The sequence below is a fragment of the Corella eumyota genome, chromosome 4 (assembly GCF_963082875.1).
Source record: "Corella eumyota chromosome 4, kaCorEumy4.1, whole genome shotgun sequence".
Classification (NCBI taxonomy): Eukaryota; Metazoa; Chordata; class Ascidiacea; order Phlebobranchia; family Corellidae; genus Corella; species Corella eumyota.
In genome coordinates this window covers 13190710-13212404 of record NC_137493.1, presented here as the reverse complement: position 1 = coordinate 13212404, position 21695 = coordinate 13190710, and the positions used below count along the sequence as shown (strand labels likewise).

Genomic DNA, 21695 nt, shown 5'->3' with positions numbered 1-21695 from the left:
AGTTTGTTGAAAAGTTAAACGGGGTTAATTGCAAAAACGCATCCATCAACAGAGCTTATATAAAACTAAAACCCGTTTTAAAAATTTAAAGGTGAAGTTTAATGTTCAAATAAGTGCAGTCTGCTGCTTTCTTATCAATTGCAGCATTTAGAAGCTAGTAGATTCCAAAAATTGACAAGATGACTCATTTTTAGCTAAAACTAGTGAGTCATAATTACTTGTTGATTAAAATACTAAGTTTTCTTAGGTTATTTACCTATTGCAATATAAGTAAAATAAGTAATATACCAAAAGTTAGAACTTTTATTAACTACAAAACTATAAATAAAAAAAAATCACAATGTTAAAAATCATTATATGAAAATAAAGTTATCCAAATTATAAAAACTACAGTCTAATACTGGCATATATAAACTAAAAAATATATTATTTTTGTAGCACCAAACATTGAAGACTACGCCGTGTGCAAGCACAATAAAAATATTTACAATTTTTTTTAAATTTAACTTAAATCAAAAATCTTTTATCCACTAATGTTTTGTTAGCAAGATTTTGTCGACCTAAGTACTGTCTCATAGCAACCAAAACCTAAGAAATTTAAAAAATGAATAAATTTAATTGGTAATTTTTTTAATAAATATTTAGTTATATGCAAAATTAAAATAGACTTAAAATAAATTTAATTATCTAAATTAAAAAAAAATTGGCAGAATATATTTACATTTCATTACAATTTTAATAATTTATAAAATTTTTATTGCGAAATGACTTATTGCATTTTTGTTGGCACCTATAAAACATACTGGATTTATTGCATTTGAAATAAATTGCATAGAATCAGAATGGGCAAAGGTTATTGTTTATTTTATTCTATCTATTCCAAATACATTTGACCCATTGGACCAAGCATATTTTATAGGATATTTCATAGTTTGCTACTGATATATTTATTTGTGAAAAATCAACAAATATATTTTTAAGTTTACCTTTCCAACTAAGTAGGTTATAATTGCTGAGAGAACAAAGTTTTCCTGATTGTAATCCACAATTGTGAAGAGAAGGATATCGAAAATTAGAAGAGCAAACTCTCTTCCGTAAAATAAAACTTGGGTGAAAATAACTGCAGGGGCTGAAAAAAGTTAATATTGAAAAAAGTTTAAATTAATTTTTATTTAAATTTTTTAAGTCAATTTTAAAAAAAAAAAATATTTAATGTAAAAAACATAAACTTAACAGTTGACTGGGCTTATAAAATTAAATTTTTTTTTAAGTTTTTTTTTTTATCCTGAGTAAAAAAGGGCCAAAAAATCATTTAACTTGTTTTACCATTGTAAAAAAAAGCTGCATCAGGTAGAGGAACCTGAACTTCCATGTCCAACAAATTTTCCAAAAACATTTTGTTCCTCACATTGTAATCAAAACCACGTAACCGCTAAAAAAAATTCAAAAATTTAAAAACAAATCCAAAAATAAAACTTTTAAATCTATAATTGAAGACAAAATGCCACACTAAAGGTAATATAATATAGTAACACTTTTACTAGTAGTAAAATCTCGTAAGAGGAAGTTATGCTACAATTTAAATTGGTTTTATTTTTATAATTAATATTCTCACATGTTCAAGAAAAGCAGTGAGAAAGTTTTTCATTGTGTTGTATGCTTTCGAACATTCCAACATTCTTGAATCAACTGCATCACCAGCACCGCCTTAAAAACAAAATTAACATTTTTTTTAATTAAAATTTAGGGTTCTGTACAACCTCAAGTTTGATTTCCACTGCTGGCATGTTAATTACAATTAATTAGTTTTTTTTGTTATTAAATTAATGTTGTTAAAAAACTTATGATAAAGCATAAGTAAATAGTTTATTAAAATTGCACTTTCTAATGAATTTGTGTCTTGAGTTCAATTACCACTGCTGGTATGATAAAAGTAAAGTATTGCATTTTTTTGTTAAAAACTAAAGCTAAAATAGCATAAAAAATTAAGTACAATACTTTACAAAAAAAAAAAAAATTAAAAAAAAAACTCACTTCTAGCTGCTGGCTGAGATCGACTCTAAAAAAAGAAAAATTTTAAATTTAAATACTTATGCTTGCTTATCTATTGTAATAAATATAAATAAAAATACAAAAAAGTGAGCAATTTTTGACCAGTTCAATAGGTTGATAAATTCGATCAAAATGCTCTCGGAACTTTGAAGGAACGGAAATCTCAAAAGTTTGTTGATCATCTCCTTCTAAACCTCTCGAAGTAGTTAAGTTAGCCTAAAAATAAAGTTTTCTTGGTTAATAATTATTAAAATAGTTGACGACCCTATGGTCAGGGTTTTAGTACATATATATATATTTTATTTTTTTATGTATAGTTTTAATAAGTAGTAGAGGTTTCTTTTTTTTACTTTATTCTAACTATCTATAGTAAAATTTTTTGTCCATCTAAAATTAAATTTAAAAAAATGTCATTATTGTAAAAAAAAGGGAAAAGTGTGGTTGGAATTTTTTTCCTAACCAAAACAGATAAAACACTTCTTAAAGTTTAGATTAACTTAATATAATAATGTTACCTGTTCTTTTTTGAGCATCTCATTCATATCCAGCATATCAGTATCAGCCTTACCATGAACACTTCTACCATGTATGTAATAACCATATCTTCGATTTGCTAATATGAACACACTTACCTATAAAATATTTTTGGTTAAAAGGAAATATAACAAAGTTTTTTTCAGAATTAAATTATCCATTCAATTTTTTTTACTAAAACTTTGCAATAAATTACATAAACTCATTTGAAAAATGGCAATTCAAAAAGAAATATGTATTTTCTGTTTTTAAGTATATTTAAATTTTTAAATTATTGTTAATTAAAATTGCTTGGCACAAAAACATAAATATTTTAAAACTAAAACAAAAATTGAAAACTCATTATTGTACTTTGTAAAACAATATTAATTTTTTTTTTATTTAACTTTAACAAATAATTGAAAATTAAAATTCAAACTTACATTACAAACTGAACATAAATCTACAAATTCACGGATTTGATCGTGGATGAATCTTTCGTGTATAGTTATATTGTAAACAACCTAGAAAAAACAATATTAACATCGATCATTGAATACCAAATTTAAAAAAAAATTGTTGTCACTTTATTTATACAAACTGGTATATCTAAATAAAAATACATATTTTACAAACGTTTTATAAAAATAAAAGTGAATATAAAAAATTTTTAAGTATTTTTAAAGTTTTCTTACTTGCAAAACATCAATGACAATAAAGATAAGAGCAGAGACAGCGAACCTTAACATTTTGTTATAAACTGGAACATAAAATTCAGGTGCTGATAATGTTCCAAGAGTAACTAATGATAAAGATACATCGGGATTTTCTAAAGCCAAATTCTTAAACCCAACAACCTAAAATAATAAGGTAAAATAAATACTAAACATTAACTATTTATGTTTTTTAGATTGATCCTTGATGTGGGAAACTTACAGCCTAACATAGGGATAATATTTGTTACCCAACAGCCGTCCTGAGTTGTCTTTGGTTGTTTTAATATTTTTGCTTGATAAGAATTAAAAATATTTTTTGCTTATTTTTGCCAACTAATGTTTAAGCTTCAAAGAGTTTTTACCCCTTAGAACCATAGATTTTACAGCATGGAAGCAGTTGAAATTAAACCCAGGACCTCATATTGTACTAGCAAGTACTTTGACAAAAGCATTCAGTAAATTGCAACAAACTTAAAACAATAATTTTTTAATTTACAACTTACCTCTAAGAAGAAAACCACAGCAAATAATTGAAAAGCAAAACTGATTTTTCGGGAAGTCTAAAAACAAAAACTTATATATAAACTTATAAAAAAAAATTATGTCAATTTGTAAATATTCCAAAAACTCAAAAAAGTTCAAAAGTTACTTTTTTTTCTCAAAAACCTAAAAATTATATTTTTAAATTTACCTACTTCTGTTTTGTAGTTTAAATTTATTTAATAATTTAATTTTAGTTTACACTTACTTGTATTTCATTCCACTCATTAGCGATAAAGTATGTTCTCCAAATACTAACTTTTCCTTCTACTTCATTATTTTTCGGTCTTTCCCAATCAATAAGAAACACATCAACAAAAGATTGAAGTATAATTATACCCAGTATTTCTACAGCCTAAACCACAAAAATGTATGAATCAATGTTTAATCAATAACTTAATATAATTTTGTCATAAAAATGTTGTATATATATAAATAAATTACATTGCACATTGCACCACAAAAATTTATTTAAGTTTTTGTAAACATTGTATTTAAAAAATAAAAAAATGTTTTTTTTTAATGTGAATAACTTTATGCGCCAACTTTATATGAACATTTCAATAATAACATTTTACCATTTAATAATATATTTGCAAACTTATTAATTTTACTAAAGTTTTTAATTTTATGCATGTTACAATATACTTGCCTTAAATGCAAATGCCAAAGCAATAAATAAAATAAATAAATATTCCAGATCAGCAGAAGGTAAGAGTGTAGTAACAGTGGCTTGCCCCTAAATCAAAATGTTATCAATAACTCAATAATCTTTTGCTGCATAATTAAATAATACTAATATTTATACAAAATATAATTTTAAAATAAATAATATCAAAACATAATTGTAGCATAATAAAATAGTAACATAGAATAATTTTCATTTAAAAATTAAAGTACAGCTTAAAACCATTTATTAATTTTTTATAAAATTGTTTTTTAAAATAAATCCCAAATTTCGAAATTGTTGTAAAAAAACGTTTTTACCAACCTTAAATAGTAGTAAAGTAACAGTTGAAAAACCAAGCATTACAATAAAGAAAACATTAGCCAGATTTGCCATTGCATAATAAATAAGAATCATTAAACTCTAAAAAAATAAAATTAATAAAATATACACAGTGTAAAATTAAAACAAAAAAAACAAAAATAAGCAATTTAAGTAACAGCTTAATTTTATTTAAAGTTTTAAAAGCAAGTATTAACATTTTTTTTCTAAATTTTTGAACCAAAAAATGTTAATACAATTTATATTTTAATTGCATAAACAATAATAAACAAAATGTTTTAACAACTTTTTTACCTCGGCCCCAATATATTCTAATCCCTGCCTTCTTCCCCAATTACTAGCTTCAGAAAAAGCATATAATACTCCCAGTACACCTAATACTGATAGTGAGATCTAATTACAAATATCAATTTATTACAAATCCAATACATTTACATACTAGGCTATCTATAATGGAGATTAGTGGAAAACTTATACATATGTCCAATTTTTAAAAGCTTTTAAAATAAAATCGTATATTTCTGTCAGGCCATATAAAATGTAATAGTAATATGGCATGCAGTATTAGAAAAAATTAAAAAAAAAATTGTACCTTTAATCCTTCTATTGCAGGGTTAGATGCAGTATGATAATTAACAGAAAATCCAGCCTAAATATATTTACAACAAAAAGTTTATTAAAATAACTGAACCAACATTATTCACAGACTTCTATTTATTATGCACTATTTAACTTTGAATTTTAAAAATCATGAAAATTAACTTAACTGCATTTAAGTTATAATTATTAGAATACCTGTACAGATGGAGTAGTAATGGGAGAGTCCACATAATTAATTCTTAAAAATGGAAGATATATTAAACCACCTCCTGTAGGCTGCTGAATTGTGATCCTAGAAAAAAATATAAAATAAATTTTATTAAAGAATAAATATAAAAAAAGATAGTATTACAATCATAATGTAATAGATCAAGTACTAATTCCACTGTTCTAAAGTACCCAAGGTCTTGGGTTCAAATCCCAATTCATGATAGTGTCTTTTAGTAAACACAGATAAACTGTATTTATATAAAAACCATTAGGTCCCCTAAAAATATAACTAATGGATATTGAATTGAACAGTTATTACTTATAATTTTGTATGCAAACTGCTTAATCTATATTAAATATATTCAGTGTATATTGAGTTGGACAGCATTATTATAATTTTTCACTTTAAATCACATTTTTTAATTAGAATAAGTTAAGGCTTACACAAATTCAAGTAATTGAGCATATCTAACAAATGGGGCTGTGTTACTTGACCCTACTATGTTATCCACCAATGAAAATCTTTTTACAAACTCCCATGAACTTGTAGTAGATCCTACATAAAAATTCCATTAAAATTTTCAAAAAAAAATTTTCAAAAAAAAGAAAATTAAACAAAAATATTGTGGAAAATCCTTTAAGTGATATCCAATTTATACTTATACATTATTTTTTTAACACAGCTTAAAAAAATCAAAATTGGCAAAACTATGTTTAAGACAACTACCATTAAGAAAAAAATATATACCAAATTCTCAAATTGAAGATCAATTAGAGCTAAAATTCTAACTATAACAAACATAAACATATATAGCCTACATACCACCACAAACAGCAGTTATTTTTTGTTTAGAAGAACTATAAATTGAACATACATTAAAATATATCATCTACCTATTATATAGAAATAAAATATACCTGTGTTCACTGACAGAGCACCATTGCTTCCAATATAATTAGCAATAAGCACAGGAATTGGTATAAGTTGCTCAACTCCAGCTGCATCAATGTAAAGTAAATTAACTTCATAGAACTCAGTTGGATAATTATTTTGGAGATCGGATAATGATATTGTACACTATAGAAAATAAATAAATATCTGTCAGTTTAAAGTTAACTCAAAATAGAAAGAAAAACATTTTTTATATTAACTTTACTCAAAAATTTGGTTATCAAATTTTTCTAAAACATTTTATATTGAAAAAAAAAATTGAACATGTCAAACTATAAAAAAAAAATATATTAATACATTTATAATTATTTTACAAACCGAAGATTGGTAAGTAGTTCCGAACACATATGCAGCATTTTTAACATTTGCTCGATCCACACAAAGCTAAAAAATGTAAAAAAAAATTTTAATAAAAAAAAATTAAAATTTTTTTTTTAAAAAGTCAGAAATATTTAAAAAATAAAAAATGCATACCTGTAATATTCCAGTTGTGGCAAGTTCATTGCCAAGAAAAGTTCCATTAACATCATATCTTAACACCACCAAGTTCAAAGTGTTAGTCTATAAAAAAAAACATTACTGTTATTTTAAATTTGAGTTTTTGTTTACTACAGAAAAGCATTTATATTTATAAAAATATTATTATTGTATTGACACAACTATAAAAATAACCATCAAAAATATAAAGTGCTCTTTTTTATATTGAAAAAAAATCAGTTTTTTTAAATCAAATATTTTTATCAATTAAATTATTTTTAGTATTTTTTTACCACCTTTGGTTTTTTATAACATAAAACCAGTTAAACAAATACTTACAGCTCCTTTAAACGAATATGATGTGGTGACTTCAGTATTTGTTAGTAAACTGTTACTTATACTTGAAGTTGCAGCAGCAGTTAAACTGTTGTAATATATCCATGGTATATCTCGTAACCTAAAAATAAAAACATAAATGCCATAAACTATAAAATAGCAGCCTTGAAATAGGATTAGGATCCCAATTTCAATAAAGTGAATTTTCTTAATATTGTAATTATTATTTCCAAAAAACAAAAGGCAGCTTTAAGGCCCAAACATAGAGTAACATTTCTTAACCTGACCAAGTCCTTAGTGAACTTTTGCAGTTTTAGAAAAAAAAAATTTTAATTGCCTGATATTTAATTTGCCAATTGGTTTTAGCTCAGCAGGAGTTTATACTGTTTACAATTCCTTACTCAGGGCCGCTGGAGCATGAATGCACTTGTCAATTAAATTTTGCCTAACTGTTAGTATTCATATAGTGCCTTATTTAATCTCTTATGCCATGGGGGGGATCACGCAGTGGAGATCGAACCAAAGACCCCATCTACTAAACCTTAGTTTTCTTACCATAACAGAAAGTCACTAGTAATTGTTACCTTATACATTGCAAAAAAAAATGCAAAAAATGTTACTTACCATCCAGTGTTTGCGTTGTTCAACTGAACATTTGTTGATAAACTAAATATTCTTGAATACAAATCACATGCTAGTGCAGAAGTGTCGTAAAACTCCATAACACACATGTTAGAAAGAAGTTGACAAGCAGTTATATTCCTTATCTAAATAAAAAACATGCCGATTAAAAAATTTTTAAGTGCAAAAATTGTTAAACTTTTAAACAAGGCTTTACTTATTTTATTACCACAGTTCAAAATTTCGAAAAATATAAATGAATATTGTAAATGATTATGATAAATTAAATAATTTTTAATATAGCTTCAAATTTTATATTTTAAACATTTTTAAAAATGAGATTACACTTACCAAACATCCTTGATATGCAGCAGATGCTCTCGCAGTGATATAAGCAACTTCCTAAAAAAATAAATTTGTAAAAGGTTCAATTAACAAATAATACATGAATCAAAAAAACGTAATAAAAAGCGAAAAAAAAATTGAAAAAAAAATTGAAAAAATTTTTTTTTTTTAATAAATGTTAGAGATAACCTAGTATCTATATAAGTAACCTAGTATCTATATAAAATTTAAAATCAGACAACATAGTGCTCAACAATGTGAATCAAAAAAAGGCTCCTTTAAAAATTTTTAGATTTTACTAGTCAGTAGTTTATAAAAGTTTTACAAAATAGTTTTATTTACAGAAGTTGGTGGTGTTGGGGTAATTGCGTTAACACAAACCCCATCTTGACTTCCATCAGCACAAGAGCAAGTAGGACAAGCTGAACACCTGAAATTTAAAAATGAAAAATATACCATATTACAGCATATTGTTTTAAAAATATTGCATAAAAATAGAAATGACAGTTAAAAAATGCCAATAAATTAATGCCAAAAATTTATTATCATCGCTAAAAAGATGAAATGTCAGTGAATGTTTAATAAAATTCAGTAAATAAATTACAATAAAACTATAAATGTATTACACATTATTGTCACCACTGGAGGGCCCACTAAACAAACCGCTACATGCAACACAACGTGCTGCTGACAGGAATGTTCCATTTTCGGATCTTTCAACTACAAATCATAAAATATGAATTTTCTTATATAAAACCTAAATTTTTCTGGTGGTATTACTCCTATATTGACTTTAATGTTTTGTATGTACTTTAGACAGTTTAAAAAAAAAATTTTTGTCAAAAAGTTTAACATCACGTTTTTAATTGAAAAATTTTTTTTAATATATACAATACAATGATTTTAACTCTAAATTGATGTTAAATATAACCCAAAATTTAAATCCATTACCGAGTGACTGAGTTGTGTCAGGACAAGTGCAAGTTCTCAGAGTGGAATCAAAGTCAGCATCCCCACAAAATATACAACCAAGTCCATCAGATGTCACCTTTAATTAAATATAAGACTATTTTATTAACTTTAAAAATACCAAACTAATGGAGTAGGCAAACCATGTCACATTAGGCATTTCTGTTAAATAAATATTAACTTTTTATAAAATAATTAGTGTTCGAATTAAAAAATACTTACTGCCATTCCAGCTGTGCAGGGGTCACATGAGAAAGATGGACCTGTTGTTGAAAGAACTTTTCTGAATCCGGTTTGACAGACACATGACAACACTACAAAACGAAAAAAACAATTTTATGAAACTCTAAATGATATGCGTAAAAAAACAACATCTTAGGTAATAATTTTTTAACATTTTTTCCTTATTTTTAGTAGGCACTTTAGAGTACAACCATAGGGGTAAACTGTTATACCCAAACCAGTTTTTATTTAATTTTGGCAGTTAGTGCCTCTTGCTCAAGAGCGCCATGGCATGGAATGAGTAATAAAAAAACTTAAGACCTTCTGTAGTGAAGTCAAAATTTTATTTACAAAATACAGATAAAAAATAATTAACTCACAATCAGTAGAAGGCATGGTTGTAGAATTTGTGCAACTTTCACATTGTTGATTAGCACTGTTGAAAAACTCATTTGTACAATCACTTCTTTGTTCAAATGGAAAAGAATATTGACCAAATACCAGTGTTGGAGTAACAAAAACCAAGAAAAACGCTATTAACATATTGTGACCCCACATTTTAAACAAGTTTTTTAACTTAGTTCTAAAGAGAAAAATATTTTTACCAATATTAGGCAGATCAAAGTTTTTAACAAATATTACAAATTAAAGGGCAATATTTTATAAATCGAAGTTAATAAAATGGTCAGAGAATAATTACAAAATACAAGAGAAAATTATTACCAAAAATTTTGTATGTTTATAAATAAATAACATTGCACTATCTAAAAAAGGCAATAACTGTATATATACCAAATAAAGGCAGTTACAATAAATTACATTATGAAATCTTTGAATAAATTACAAAATGAAATAACGCAGTCTATCAAACTACCATTTAACATTTAAAGACAAACTTTCATCTTTTTCAACAGCATGATATTGTGTATGTAAAAACTCAGCAGTTTTATTTTCAATAGAATCCAGAATCAACTTTACAGAATCATTTTCGCCAGGTAAACATGTGTTTATTTCGTTATAATTTGTTTCCACTTCAGTCAAGATCTTCTTCTGTTCTTCCCTGTCTCCCGATTCACTCTTGATCTGCCCTCCTCCGTTTAAGCATCCCGAAGGACATGCCATTACCTCCACGAAATGATACGGACACCTTTTTCTCTTCATTTTTTGCACAAGATTTTGTATGCTTCTAAATCCATAGGCGTAAGCAAAACTTAGAAGGGTTTTTCCATCTTCGTCGACTAGCAATGTTTCACAGAAATCTTTATTGTTTCTAAGTGCTTTAAAAGTTATTTTATCAATGTCGCGTCCGAAAAGCTCCTTGGCAGATTTCCTAAAAACAAAATCTAAATAACCGCCAGAACCACCACCTTCATGATTTACGAGAATCGAATTTTCTAAATTTGCTTCTGTTAATTCAGGAATTGAGATATTTTTATGATTTTGCAAACTCTCAAGACTTTTGAAAATGTTTGTAAGCGAGGTGGTCTCGTTTTGCAACATTACTTCAACTTCTCCCGATGTAAGAACGAGGTCAACATCACGAGTAGCATAAAGATCACTGTAGAAATCTTGTCTAGATGCCTCCAGCTTTTTATCATAACACGGCATGATTGTAACATGGTAAACTTGGTCTGGTGTAATTTCACAATGCTTAGAAACATATTCCTTTACCAACGACCCCATGATTTGCTGTGGTGATTTAACAGAACTAATATGAGGTAAAATTAACTCACCATGAGTTTTCTCTGCATAGCAAATCCAACCGGGACAGGATGATGTCAGCATTGGAATTAGATCTTTATCCTCTTTGCTTCGTCGATATCTGTCCATAAACTCGTTAGCACTTCTTAATAAAGCAAGTTCACGGGCAAAACTAGTATCCAAGACTAAACTTGCACCTAAGCTTTTAAAAAATAATGACAAAGCGACTGAAGCATCTTTTGCATTTAGATTGTGTTTTGCGGCCAATGAGGATCTGGACTGTGGTGAAACAGATACCACAAAAATTTTCTTTTTACCTTCTTCTGTATTTTTGTTATCACTTAAAACTCTGTACAACTCTTCGTGGCTCTGCATGGCTATAAGAACAGTTTCCGCTGAAGTAATACAACCACTGCAGGCAAGACAGTCGTTTAAAGTAATTTCAGCTTTTTTTAGCTTCTTTTCTTTGCCCGATTTTAAGTCAACTTCCATGTAACTTCCATCAGTTGATATTTCAATTTTGCTGATCCCCTTTTTCTTCGGTTTTTTCTCTAAATTGACGGGTTTAATGCATTCCTGAGATGGTGTGATGAAATCATTTAGGTCTGTTAACTGTAATGCACCGCTAAAATTTGAGGCCATCTTGACTATAATTTGGAAACAGAGAATAAAATTAAATTTAAAATATATTTACACCCTAAATATTTAATTTAAATATCTAAAACAAAATTAAATAACATTTTTATCCAAAGTGCTAAATATTAAAACTACATAACAGTTAACCAAAATATTAATGCTTACAATCATTTTATTGATTTACTAAATGCATGAACAAAAAATAAATAAAAGAGTAATATTTAAAACATAAACCACAAAATTAAAATCAATACTAACAGACAGACAGACTAACTGCTAACAGACTAAAGAGCTTAACCAGTTAACCACCAAACAAAAATAGCTATATTATTACAATGGTATTAACAGATACAACTTATCCAATAAATACATCAAACACACATTTTATAAATTCTTCATTAAGTATTTAATAATAACTGAAGGATTACCAACAACGAAACATTTTCATATTTGTTTTTGTTTTGTTTTTAAAAATGCGTAACGTTAGAATTTTTGTAAAGAACCAGGTTACCATATTTTTTATTCAGTTTCTATTTTTATAAACCAACTAAAAAACACTTTTTTTACCAGGATAATAATAAAATAAATAATTTTTATAACTGCATTGTTGTATTAAATAAAATTTTTTTAATACTACCAGATGCCATAGAAATAAATAAAACAAATTAACCTAAAATACATTTCCATAGAAACAGAATTCGCTGTAGCGAAATTATGCGTCAAAGTGTCAACAAAATAACCAAACATGCAAAGTTTTAAAAAACAGCTTTACCACTAAAATAAAACAACCCAGTCTATTAAACCAAGATAGTGTGTTGCAACTACCTTTTATTTTAAGTTTTATATACATTATTATTACTCAGAATCTTTCGTTTTTGATGTTTTAAGTATAATGTAAAACATTTTTTTTAAATAATTTTACATCTAAACTAAAGCAATGGAAGTAAGTATTAAACCACCAGAGCCTGAAGACCAGCTCAGTGTAGAGGTCCAAGTCGAAAACACACCACCTAATGACGTATCAGTTCAAGAACCAGTCGAAAAACAGGGTAAACTAAAAATATTTCTACTCAGTTTTGTAACATTTTAAATAACTTTTTAACCGGCAGCGTGGTGTAATGGTAAGAACACTTGCTACACCACACATGAGATCGTGGGTTCAATCCCCACTGATCTCATGCTGTAGCGCCCTTGAGTAAGGAACTCCTGCTGAGCCAGCACTTAATCAGCAGCATAATTATCGGGTAACCTATAATATCCTAAACTGCCACCGGCAACTCGAAACTGGGTCGGAGTAACTGATGTTACTCTATGTTTAAGTTGTGCATTTGACTTTCCCACATTGAGGATAAAGATATACAAAAAAATCAACTATACACTAACTTACCTTAACTGCTTAAACAACCCACTTATACGTTTTATGAAAATTATTTTTAGAAAAAAATATTGAGAACGAAAATGAAATGATACCAGAGGAACTTCTTTTTGCTCTGACACAAACAATTCCTGTTAGTAATGATGAACAATTATCTCCTATAAAAAAACTTAAAACCCCAGAGAAGCTACGCATGGTAAATCAAAAAACTTAATAAATAAAAAACAATTAAAACATTTATTTTTATTTTGAAATATATATAAATAATTTGTTTAATTTGTGTTGTCTTACCGACAGTATAGTGTAGTAATTAGAACACTTGGCTTTTCTACAAGATGTTCTAGGTTTAAACCAAAGACTAACTTGGGTTAGAATTGGGTTAGAATAACAAATATAACCCAAAGTTTATGCCATGGAGTCTACCTTTTAAAATTAAGGATTTATAAGAATAATATCTGTCAATTTTACAGTCTTAACATGAAAGAATTTTTAAACTTAACATTAGGTCAATGCTATTTTTACACAAAGTATTTGTTACAGGCTTTAAAGAAAGGCCCACCTGCCAATGTATGGCATCACAAGAACAGAAGAATGCAGTTTAGGCATTTGACCGACAATCCTCGCTCTTTAGGTAAAGGGGTGGGAACCCGAGATATTTCATTTTTATATGATGTAGCGGGTGAACAAAAACCCAGGCCTCCACCCCCGAGTCAATTTGATAAAAGTGCAACAAGATTAGAAGCTGCACAACAGGAGGACGTAAAAGTAAGTGTTTTAAAAAATGAATTGTAATTTTATAACCATTTTTGTGTCATATATGTTTAAAGTTATCTGGACAAACTATAGAATAAATTAATAAATTTGATTAGCAACATAGAATATTACATATCATAGCATTTGGTATTTATTGCAACTCTTAAATAATCAGTTTAATCCCCAATGCTTACATAGGATAGCACCCTTTAGTAAAGCAATATGAATGGGCCAAGTTATAGCATACTGCCAAAATTAACGTAAGACTGGATTGAACTAATGAAAGTTACTCTATGTTTAGGGTATCTACTAGTGGTTAATTGTTTAGTTTTACTAATAGGTTATTGTTTGTTAATATTAACTTTTAATTTTTTTGTTTAGCTTAAGCACACGAATTCCAACATTGCTGTTCCTGACACAATTATTCCAAGGGAATATCATATTGTAAAAACCAAGGCAGTGTTGGGGTTAGAATATATTGATGATAGTTTGACAACCAAACTAACTGATCATGACCAAATATTAAGAATTTTCCCATCGCTTATACCATCAAAGAGATTTGAAGTAATTTTTTTTTTTTTTAAAGTTACTGTAATAATAAAAAATATCAATAAAAAAATATGCCATGAAAAACAATTGTGAAAATCTGTTTTAACCATTTTAATGATTCGAAAACATAACAAAAGTATTTAAAATACATCGTTTATTCAAAATTTATTATCCGCCTACCTAGGTACTAGATTACTGCTATAGGCTTTTGCACCTGTTATAATACCTTTCTTTTTTTGTAAAATTTTTTAAAGGTTATTCAACTACTAAGAACGCTTGATAACATGTTAATAGAAAGTGGTGTAGAAGATGAACAGGTGGAGATTAAAGGACCAACCCAAATTCACAATCTTCTTGAACTTATTAAAAAAGAACAAAGTATCTACGACTTGGTGTTTTCAGAGGCAAATAAAAACATTAATATTTAGCTTTTTTAATCACTTAACTTTATAATTTTGAAGGTTAATAGTATACGACTTCAAATTAAAAATAATGCTGATTATGGTGTGTAAAACCATTACAGCTTAATAGTTGCAAGTTGCAACCATTTTATGACAAATAAATGCAGCTTAAAACCATTTTATGACAATTAAATGCAGCTTAGAGCAATCAATTTTTTTATAAGACCCATGGTTGTGCATTAAGTTAATTAAAGTGTTACCTTTTTGTTTAGTTGATAAGACAAGTTAGTGTTGAATGCATCGAGCGAGGACAACTTTTGTCAAAACTTCGCCAGAAATATGCTGACTTACTTAACAGGGTAAGTATGACTGTTATCCATAAAGTTTCACAATTTTTTTAAGTGCATACCCAGCTTAAATTATTGTTGTTTAAAATTAGATTCCTCGCCAAATAAAGAGCTTATATGCTGAGGTTATGGCCCAGAGGTCACTGGATAGAAGGTTAACTGAGGAACTGTTAAGATTTAAATCTTCAATATCTTTTCTAACGAGGTATTTTAAATAATATTTACTGAACCACATCATAATCTTTTTTTAACATGTAAATAAAACTTCAAATATATAATCAATTATTCCTAAATTTTAAGTTTTTTTTAATACACCTATTGTCTTTTTGGTGGTGTTTATGTAATGCTTAAATGTATGTTTAATATTTTTTCTGTATAGTGAGTTACTAGAAGTAAAAGAACATGATCAACAAGTAACTGAAGATGCAACAGAAGCTGAAGAGGAACTGGCCAAAGCTTTAAAAGTCAGCATTTTATATCTTAAATATTTCACCATCAGTATTTTTTTCATTTTTAAAATCATTTTGGATTAAGTAATTAAATGTATATTTGTGCAGGAATCCCAAACTAATGCCAATCTTGTTGATGAGTATCATGATTTGTATGAACTACAAAGATATAGACTGGAGAACAGTGTAAAGGCACTCACTAATGAAAAGGATTTGTGGAGTAATGCTGCATACAGCCTAGCACTAAAGGTACATACTAATATTGGTTAATAACAAAACAAGATACTGTAATAATGTCAAACTAGATTAGGTTAAAAATTTAAATGTGAAGACAATATAAATTATATTTAGTTAAAAATCATGATAGTAAAAACCTGACTTTTACTTACAATCTTGTTTTTTTATATATTATAAGTTCTTTAATGTACGAAAATCTGTCAAAATTTAATAAAATATTTTTGATTTTTAGATTATATCTGCTAATGAGCTGAATACTGCAAAGCGCTTGCATGTAAGTGAGAAATCTTGGTTTAAACTTTCAAACCACTTTGCTGTTATGTTGAGTGACCAAGACAGTGAAGAATTGTCATTGATACAAAAACAAGTTGAGGAATGGAGAGAAATTATGTTTCAGTAAGTTTTGGGTTCAATCTCCACTTCTTTCTGTTGTAACTTTAAGTAAGGACTTAAAATGGTATGAACTGAATTCCTGCTAAGCCAAACATTAATTTACAGATTAAAAAAAAGGCATTTATAGTCTATGAAATTTCAAACAAACACGAGATTGATAATTAAATACAAATAAAAAAATACATTTAACATAAAAATCTAACTATATTAGACTGACCAAAACCAATTTTTTACTAAAGTAAACCAACTTTTTATTAAAATAGAACAATTTTGTTTTTTTGTTATGTCAACTCGAATAGTTTTAAAACTACATTGTAATATACTGTTACATAATTTTAATTTATAATTTTCATGTAGTTTTAAGCAAAGTGTGGAGTCTGCTGATAGGCAAAGTCAAAATCTTTTAAAAAAAATTAAGACTGGTTTGGAGAAATGGATCGGAATATTTAATAGTACGTTAAATGTGCATTTTTAAATAAAATTTAAATATTATCAGTTAAATGTAAAGAAATTATTTATTTGCCTCCCTTGAATATACATTATTGTAAATCTTTTGTAAATTTTTAAAATTCAGATAACTTGATCACAAATGCAAATGATGTTAGAAATGTAAAGCTGCCTCCTGACGAGTTTATCTCTAAACTTTGCAAGGCTATGACAAAATGGGAGGAGGTAGAGTTATAAATATAAAAACAAACAAAAAATAAATAGAGGCAAATTTGTTTTAAACAGGTTAATATTGACCATATAAACTGGAGTTTAAAAGTAGCATAGTTTCTTAGTCAGCTGTTGTACAAAATTAATTTTTTATTTTATTTTTGTTAAGAAATTGGGTCATGACTCGGAGAGATTTGGAGGTGGGTTGTTATTGACCAATCAGGAGCAACTAACCAAGATGGCCAAGAAAAGTGAAGCGTGGACTGAAATATCTTGGAAAGTGTATCGCCGTCATTTGTAAGATTATATTTATAAACATTTTTGTAAAGTAGGCACAATTTTTTTGACAAATTTACACAAACTATTAAATTTTAAACAATAAGTGACGGTTTCCCACAAAAACAAACGTTTTTTTTTTGTCTTTTTAATAATTTGTTAATTTATAGAACTGATGATGGTGAAAGTTATCCAGCCTCTGAAACAATGATGGATGTCAACAATATGCTACGAGCCATTCTTAAACAACTTGAAGTAAGAATATCTGGAGAAAACGGTAATCCCTTTTTCGTATATATATCTTTATCCTCGATGTGGGAAGGTCAAATGCGCGACTTAAACATAGAGTAACATCAGTTACTCCGACCCAGTCTCGAGTTGCCTGTGGCAGTTTGGGATATTATAGATTATGATTGCCCACTTATTATGTTGCTGATTAAGTGCTGGCTCAGCAGGAGTTAATACCGTTTATAGTGCCTTACTCAAGGGCGCTACAGCATGAGAGCAGTGGGGTATGTACCCACGACCTCATGGTGGTGAGGCAAGTGTTCTAACCACTACACCACGCTGCCCCTTACACTAATGTTGCAAAAATTAAGCTAATCCGATTTTTAAAACACTTGTAACTTTTAAAATTTAAATTAACAAACTCTATTTGTTTACTTATTGATTATCTTAACATTGTTTTTGAATTGTTTTAAGGTTTTGCTAAAGCGTTGATTACTTTACAAAACAACATGGACATCTGGGTAACAAAATTGTCACTAAATGTGAATGGCTCAGAAGGTAAGACATTTAGGACATGAAAAATTAAAATTTAGTAATTTGTCACCTAAATAAAAAAAATCATTAGTTAAAATATTTTTTAATATTTAAGTCGAAAATCTAATTCTGAATCATAAATCATGAAAATTTACTTTTTTTATGACTAATATTGTTTGTTTTCTAAAAGCTCTGACAGACACAGACTGGCTTCATTTATATGACAAATTTAGTGACTACATTACCATGATTGATGATATTTATCCATTTGTTGGATCACAGCAGAAAGATGAAGACAGAGTTAAAGGAATGCCTCATACACAGTATGTTATATTATGGAATTAAATCGTGACCCATTTTTTTGTCATCATACAACTAGTAAATGAAATTTTTAAATTTTTGTTTGATGTTTAGTATTGACATGGATGAGGCAATGGCAGCTGTGCAAAATTGGTTTAAGAGAACTTTGAATGGAATCGAGGCAGAAGATGGAAAAATATTAGCCCAGGTTAATTTGTTTAAAAAATATTACAACTATAAACTTTACTCGGAATTCAGAAAATTCTAAATTATTTTTTTATTTATTTAAAAAAAAAATTTTTGACTTAAACTTGTGTAACATTTGTTACCCTGACATAGTCTTATTATCCTTTTGCAGTTTTGTATGTTATTGAGCATTTTTTCCGAAAAAATTACCTGCCAATGGGTTTTAAGTAAGGCAGTTGTTTGAAAGAATAAAAAGTATTTTATTGCTTTAAGTTTTAAAATCATTTCCTTTGTTAGGTCACTACTGTACACACCAAACTTATACACTGGATGGTACAAATGTTATTATTTATGGCCCCTAATCACAAATCTGTCCAAAGTCATCACCCGAAAGAAACAAGCTTGGTAGCTTCATGTTCATATGATGATTTGTTAAAGAAAGGAAGTGAAATCACAGATCATCTAAGCATTTTCACAAATTATTTATGCCAGTATGTAAAATGATGTTTTTTTCATATTTTTTTTAAATGTTGTAATCAAAATATTCCCATGATGTTATATGTTAAACTTAATCTTGTTTTAAACTATGTTCAGCTTTATATTATTAATATTTTCCCATTTCTTTGCTGCATATCGACTTTTGGTCTTCCTATTTAAAAATCAAGATGTAACTTTTTTGTTTAAGGTGTTGCTTAAGCATTGTTGAGGCCATGATCCAACTTAAGAGAGACCAACAAGATGAAGATGCCGAGCACGAAAAGGGAGACTATAACAGGCTCAGAGTATGTAGAAAACTTTTACTTGCCAATTTTTGGTTACTTATTACCTAAATAAATATAAAATCACACAACAAATTTATGCTTAGCTAAAACAATTTACATATCAATATAATTGGACTTTAAGTTCATTCCTTTTACGTAGATAATTTGTTAAAACTAAAACCTTCAGGATTTAAATTTATTTTTAATCTGACACCGATATCTAAAGCAAGAAAAGTTATATTAATATTTTTACAGAAAGAAGCAATTGAATGGATCCACACTTGTAGTTTATGTCTTCGATCTGGCAGTTCTGGAAGAGTAGTTTTATTGACAGAAACTGTATTGGATAGATTGCAGGATGCTAAAAAAGAGGGTGCAACCCCAAAAACTCCCTCAAGTAGACCTGTAACCCAAGAGGGCTCAGAGGTATAAAAAAATAAATTTTTTTAAGTTTTATTGATTACAAATATTCATGTTATTTTATATATTTAGATACAGAAAATGATTGTCAACAAAACTGAAACAACAGATGAAAGTGCACCATCAACTGGAGAAAAACAGCCCATTACTGTAAGTTGATTTTAGCCTTATAGATTTTAAATATTATGGTAAATAATTTGCCTTTTACACATTTTTGCTTTATATTACGTTTAGGAAGTTGATGGGGAGAAAGAAGAACAAGGTCAGTATTTAAGTAATTTAACTTTCAAAATTGCTAATATTCAGAGGCTTAATCATGCAATATCATTATATTTAAAAATATTATAGGCAACTTAAGTCCTTACATAATAGCTTTAACCTGACTTTTCGACTTTTGAAATTGCTTAAAAGAAAAATATAAAAAGAATATTTTGTATTTTTTAGATGCTGAGTCACCTGAAGGTGATATGCCCCATAGATTGTCAGTAATTGGTGAAGATGAAAACGTACATGATACCCAACTGGGAGCTCTTATTATTAAAGAGGGAAGTCAGGCCTCATTGTCTGCCCCATCCAGTACTTTGACCCAGTCTGCATATGACGCTATTGCTAAAATGAATGAAGTACAAGAAGAATTGCTGTAAGTTTAATTGATAACCATTTTTTTTGTATATATCTTTATCCTTGATGTGGGGAGGTCGAATGCGCGACCTAAACGTAAAGTAACATAAGTTACTCCGACCCAGTCCCGAGTTGCCTTTAGCATTTTGGGATAGTATGTAGATTATAATTGCTCAGTAATTATGCTGCTGATTAAGTTCTGGCTTAACAGGAGTCCATACCGTGTATAGCGTCATACTCAAGTGCGCTACAGCAGAGAGCAGTAAGGATTGAACCCACGACCTCATGGTGGTGTAGCAAGTGTTCTTACCACTACACCACGCTGCCGATTTATTAGGATGTTTTGCCTTATTTAGCTACAATCAAATTTAAAAATAACAATCTCTTATCAGTGTCTTTACATTTCGTTGTTTTTGTAGGCTTTTAGCTTTGTATGTATAAAAGAATTGTTTTTTTTACACAGAGCTGCAGAAATGCGTGCGCAAGCATCTGAACAAAAAGTATTCGACTTGCAAGTACAAGTCGATGAAGCTAACGAAAAAATAAGAGCTCTTGAAAAATCGGTAAATTTTTTTTTACTTGTTTATTATCTTAAAAATATATTTTGGATTATTAATTGTTAAAGATTCGTAAGCTAAATTTTGTTGGGCCACTTATTTTGTACTTTGTTAAATTTTACAGGTGGCAAATTTTGAGAAAGAAAGTGGTAAAAATACTCCAGAAGAAAAGGCTGAAAAGAAATCACCGGATGCACCAGCAGTAACAGAAGAAGATGTAAGTTAAATTCATAAGCAATAAATTGAAAAAACATTGGTCGCACAATAATGGTTGTAAATTTGTACCAAAAGCTTTAAAATTTTATGGTTAAAGATGTTGAGTTGAGTTATAGTGTCTATAATACCAATAATACCATGACTTATTTTGTATATTTAAGGGTAAAGCTTCTGGGTCTAAGAATGAAGCTGGAAAAATAGCTCCATCGAGAGGATCGCCTACTAAGAAAACTAAAAGCAAAAAAAAATAGATAAATTCAAACATAATTATTTTCTACCTATAATAAATTGGTGCACTGTTTAAACAGTAAATTTGTCACTGTGTTTCATATTGCATATATCGTATATATAACCTATTTTCAAAAAATTGCTTAATAAGATAAGATATTATTATAGACTCTACTAACTAAAGTATTTCTAATATTCTGTATTGCAATTACATTGAACGCGATTTGAAAATTTGTATTGCGAAATGAAATTATTTGCGTTTGTTTACACAATTAATAAACTATAACATTTACTTAACCTTGCCTATA

At 28.0% G+C, this 21695-nt stretch overlaps 3 protein-coding genes across 3 annotated transcripts; 1 reads left to right on the top strand and 2 right to left on the bottom strand.

The window, feature by feature from the left end:
* Nucleotides 1-285: 285 nt before the first annotated feature.
* On the bottom strand, nt 286-10141 carry LOC145749332 (meckelin-like). The gene is made up of 28 exons (XM_082565074.1): nt 9943-10141; nt 9563-9654; nt 9323-9419; nt 8998-9091; nt 8714-8801; nt 8378-8428; nt 8030-8172; nt 7409-7526; nt 7067-7153; nt 6911-6976; nt 6559-6718; nt 6085-6196; nt 5626-5722; nt 5423-5479; nt 5125-5223; nt 4813-4911; nt 4474-4560; nt 4030-4176; nt 3785-3841; nt 3261-3422; nt 3009-3089; nt 2568-2684; nt 2155-2268; nt 2035-2059; nt 1616-1707; nt 1327-1432; nt 987-1129; nt 286-588 (listed from the first exon to the last, which is right to left on the bottom strand). Exons 1-28 carry the CDS (start codon nt 10118-10120, stop codon nt 508-510), a joined length of 2850 nt encoding a protein of 949 aa, XP_082421200.1. The 5' UTR covers nt 10121-10141; the 3' UTR covers nt 286-507.
* An 8-nt stretch (nt 10142-10149) lies between these two features.
* Nucleotides 10150-11952, bottom strand: LOC145749333 (cytosolic Fe-S cluster assembly factor narfl-like). The gene has a single exon (XM_082565075.1). It carries the CDS (start codon nt 11903-11905, stop codon nt 10433-10435), a length of 1473 nt encoding a protein of 490 aa, XP_082421201.1. The 5' UTR covers nt 11906-11952; the 3' UTR covers nt 10150-10432.
* An 810-nt stretch (nt 11953-12762) lies between these two features.
* On the top strand, nt 12763-21674 carry LOC145750104 (axonemal dynein light chain domain-containing protein 1-like). The gene is made up of 26 exons (XM_082566047.1): nt 12763-12948; nt 13337-13470; nt 13815-14039; nt 14409-14591; nt 14831-14980; nt 15250-15336; nt 15417-15529; nt 15704-15788; nt 15882-16022; nt 16243-16406; nt 16761-16855; nt 16978-17075; nt 17230-17357; nt 17507-17613; nt 18039-18122; nt 18289-18421; nt 18513-18606; nt 18882-19075; nt 19270-19366; nt 19601-19771; nt 19838-19915; nt 20000-20027; nt 20210-20405; nt 20850-20949; nt 21068-21160; nt 21321-21674. Exons 1-26 carry the CDS (start codon nt 12837-12839, stop codon nt 21408-21410), a joined length of 3180 nt encoding a protein of 1059 aa, XP_082422173.1. The 5' UTR covers nt 12763-12836; the 3' UTR covers nt 21411-21674.
* The last annotated feature ends 21 nt before the right edge of the window (nt 21675-21695 follow it).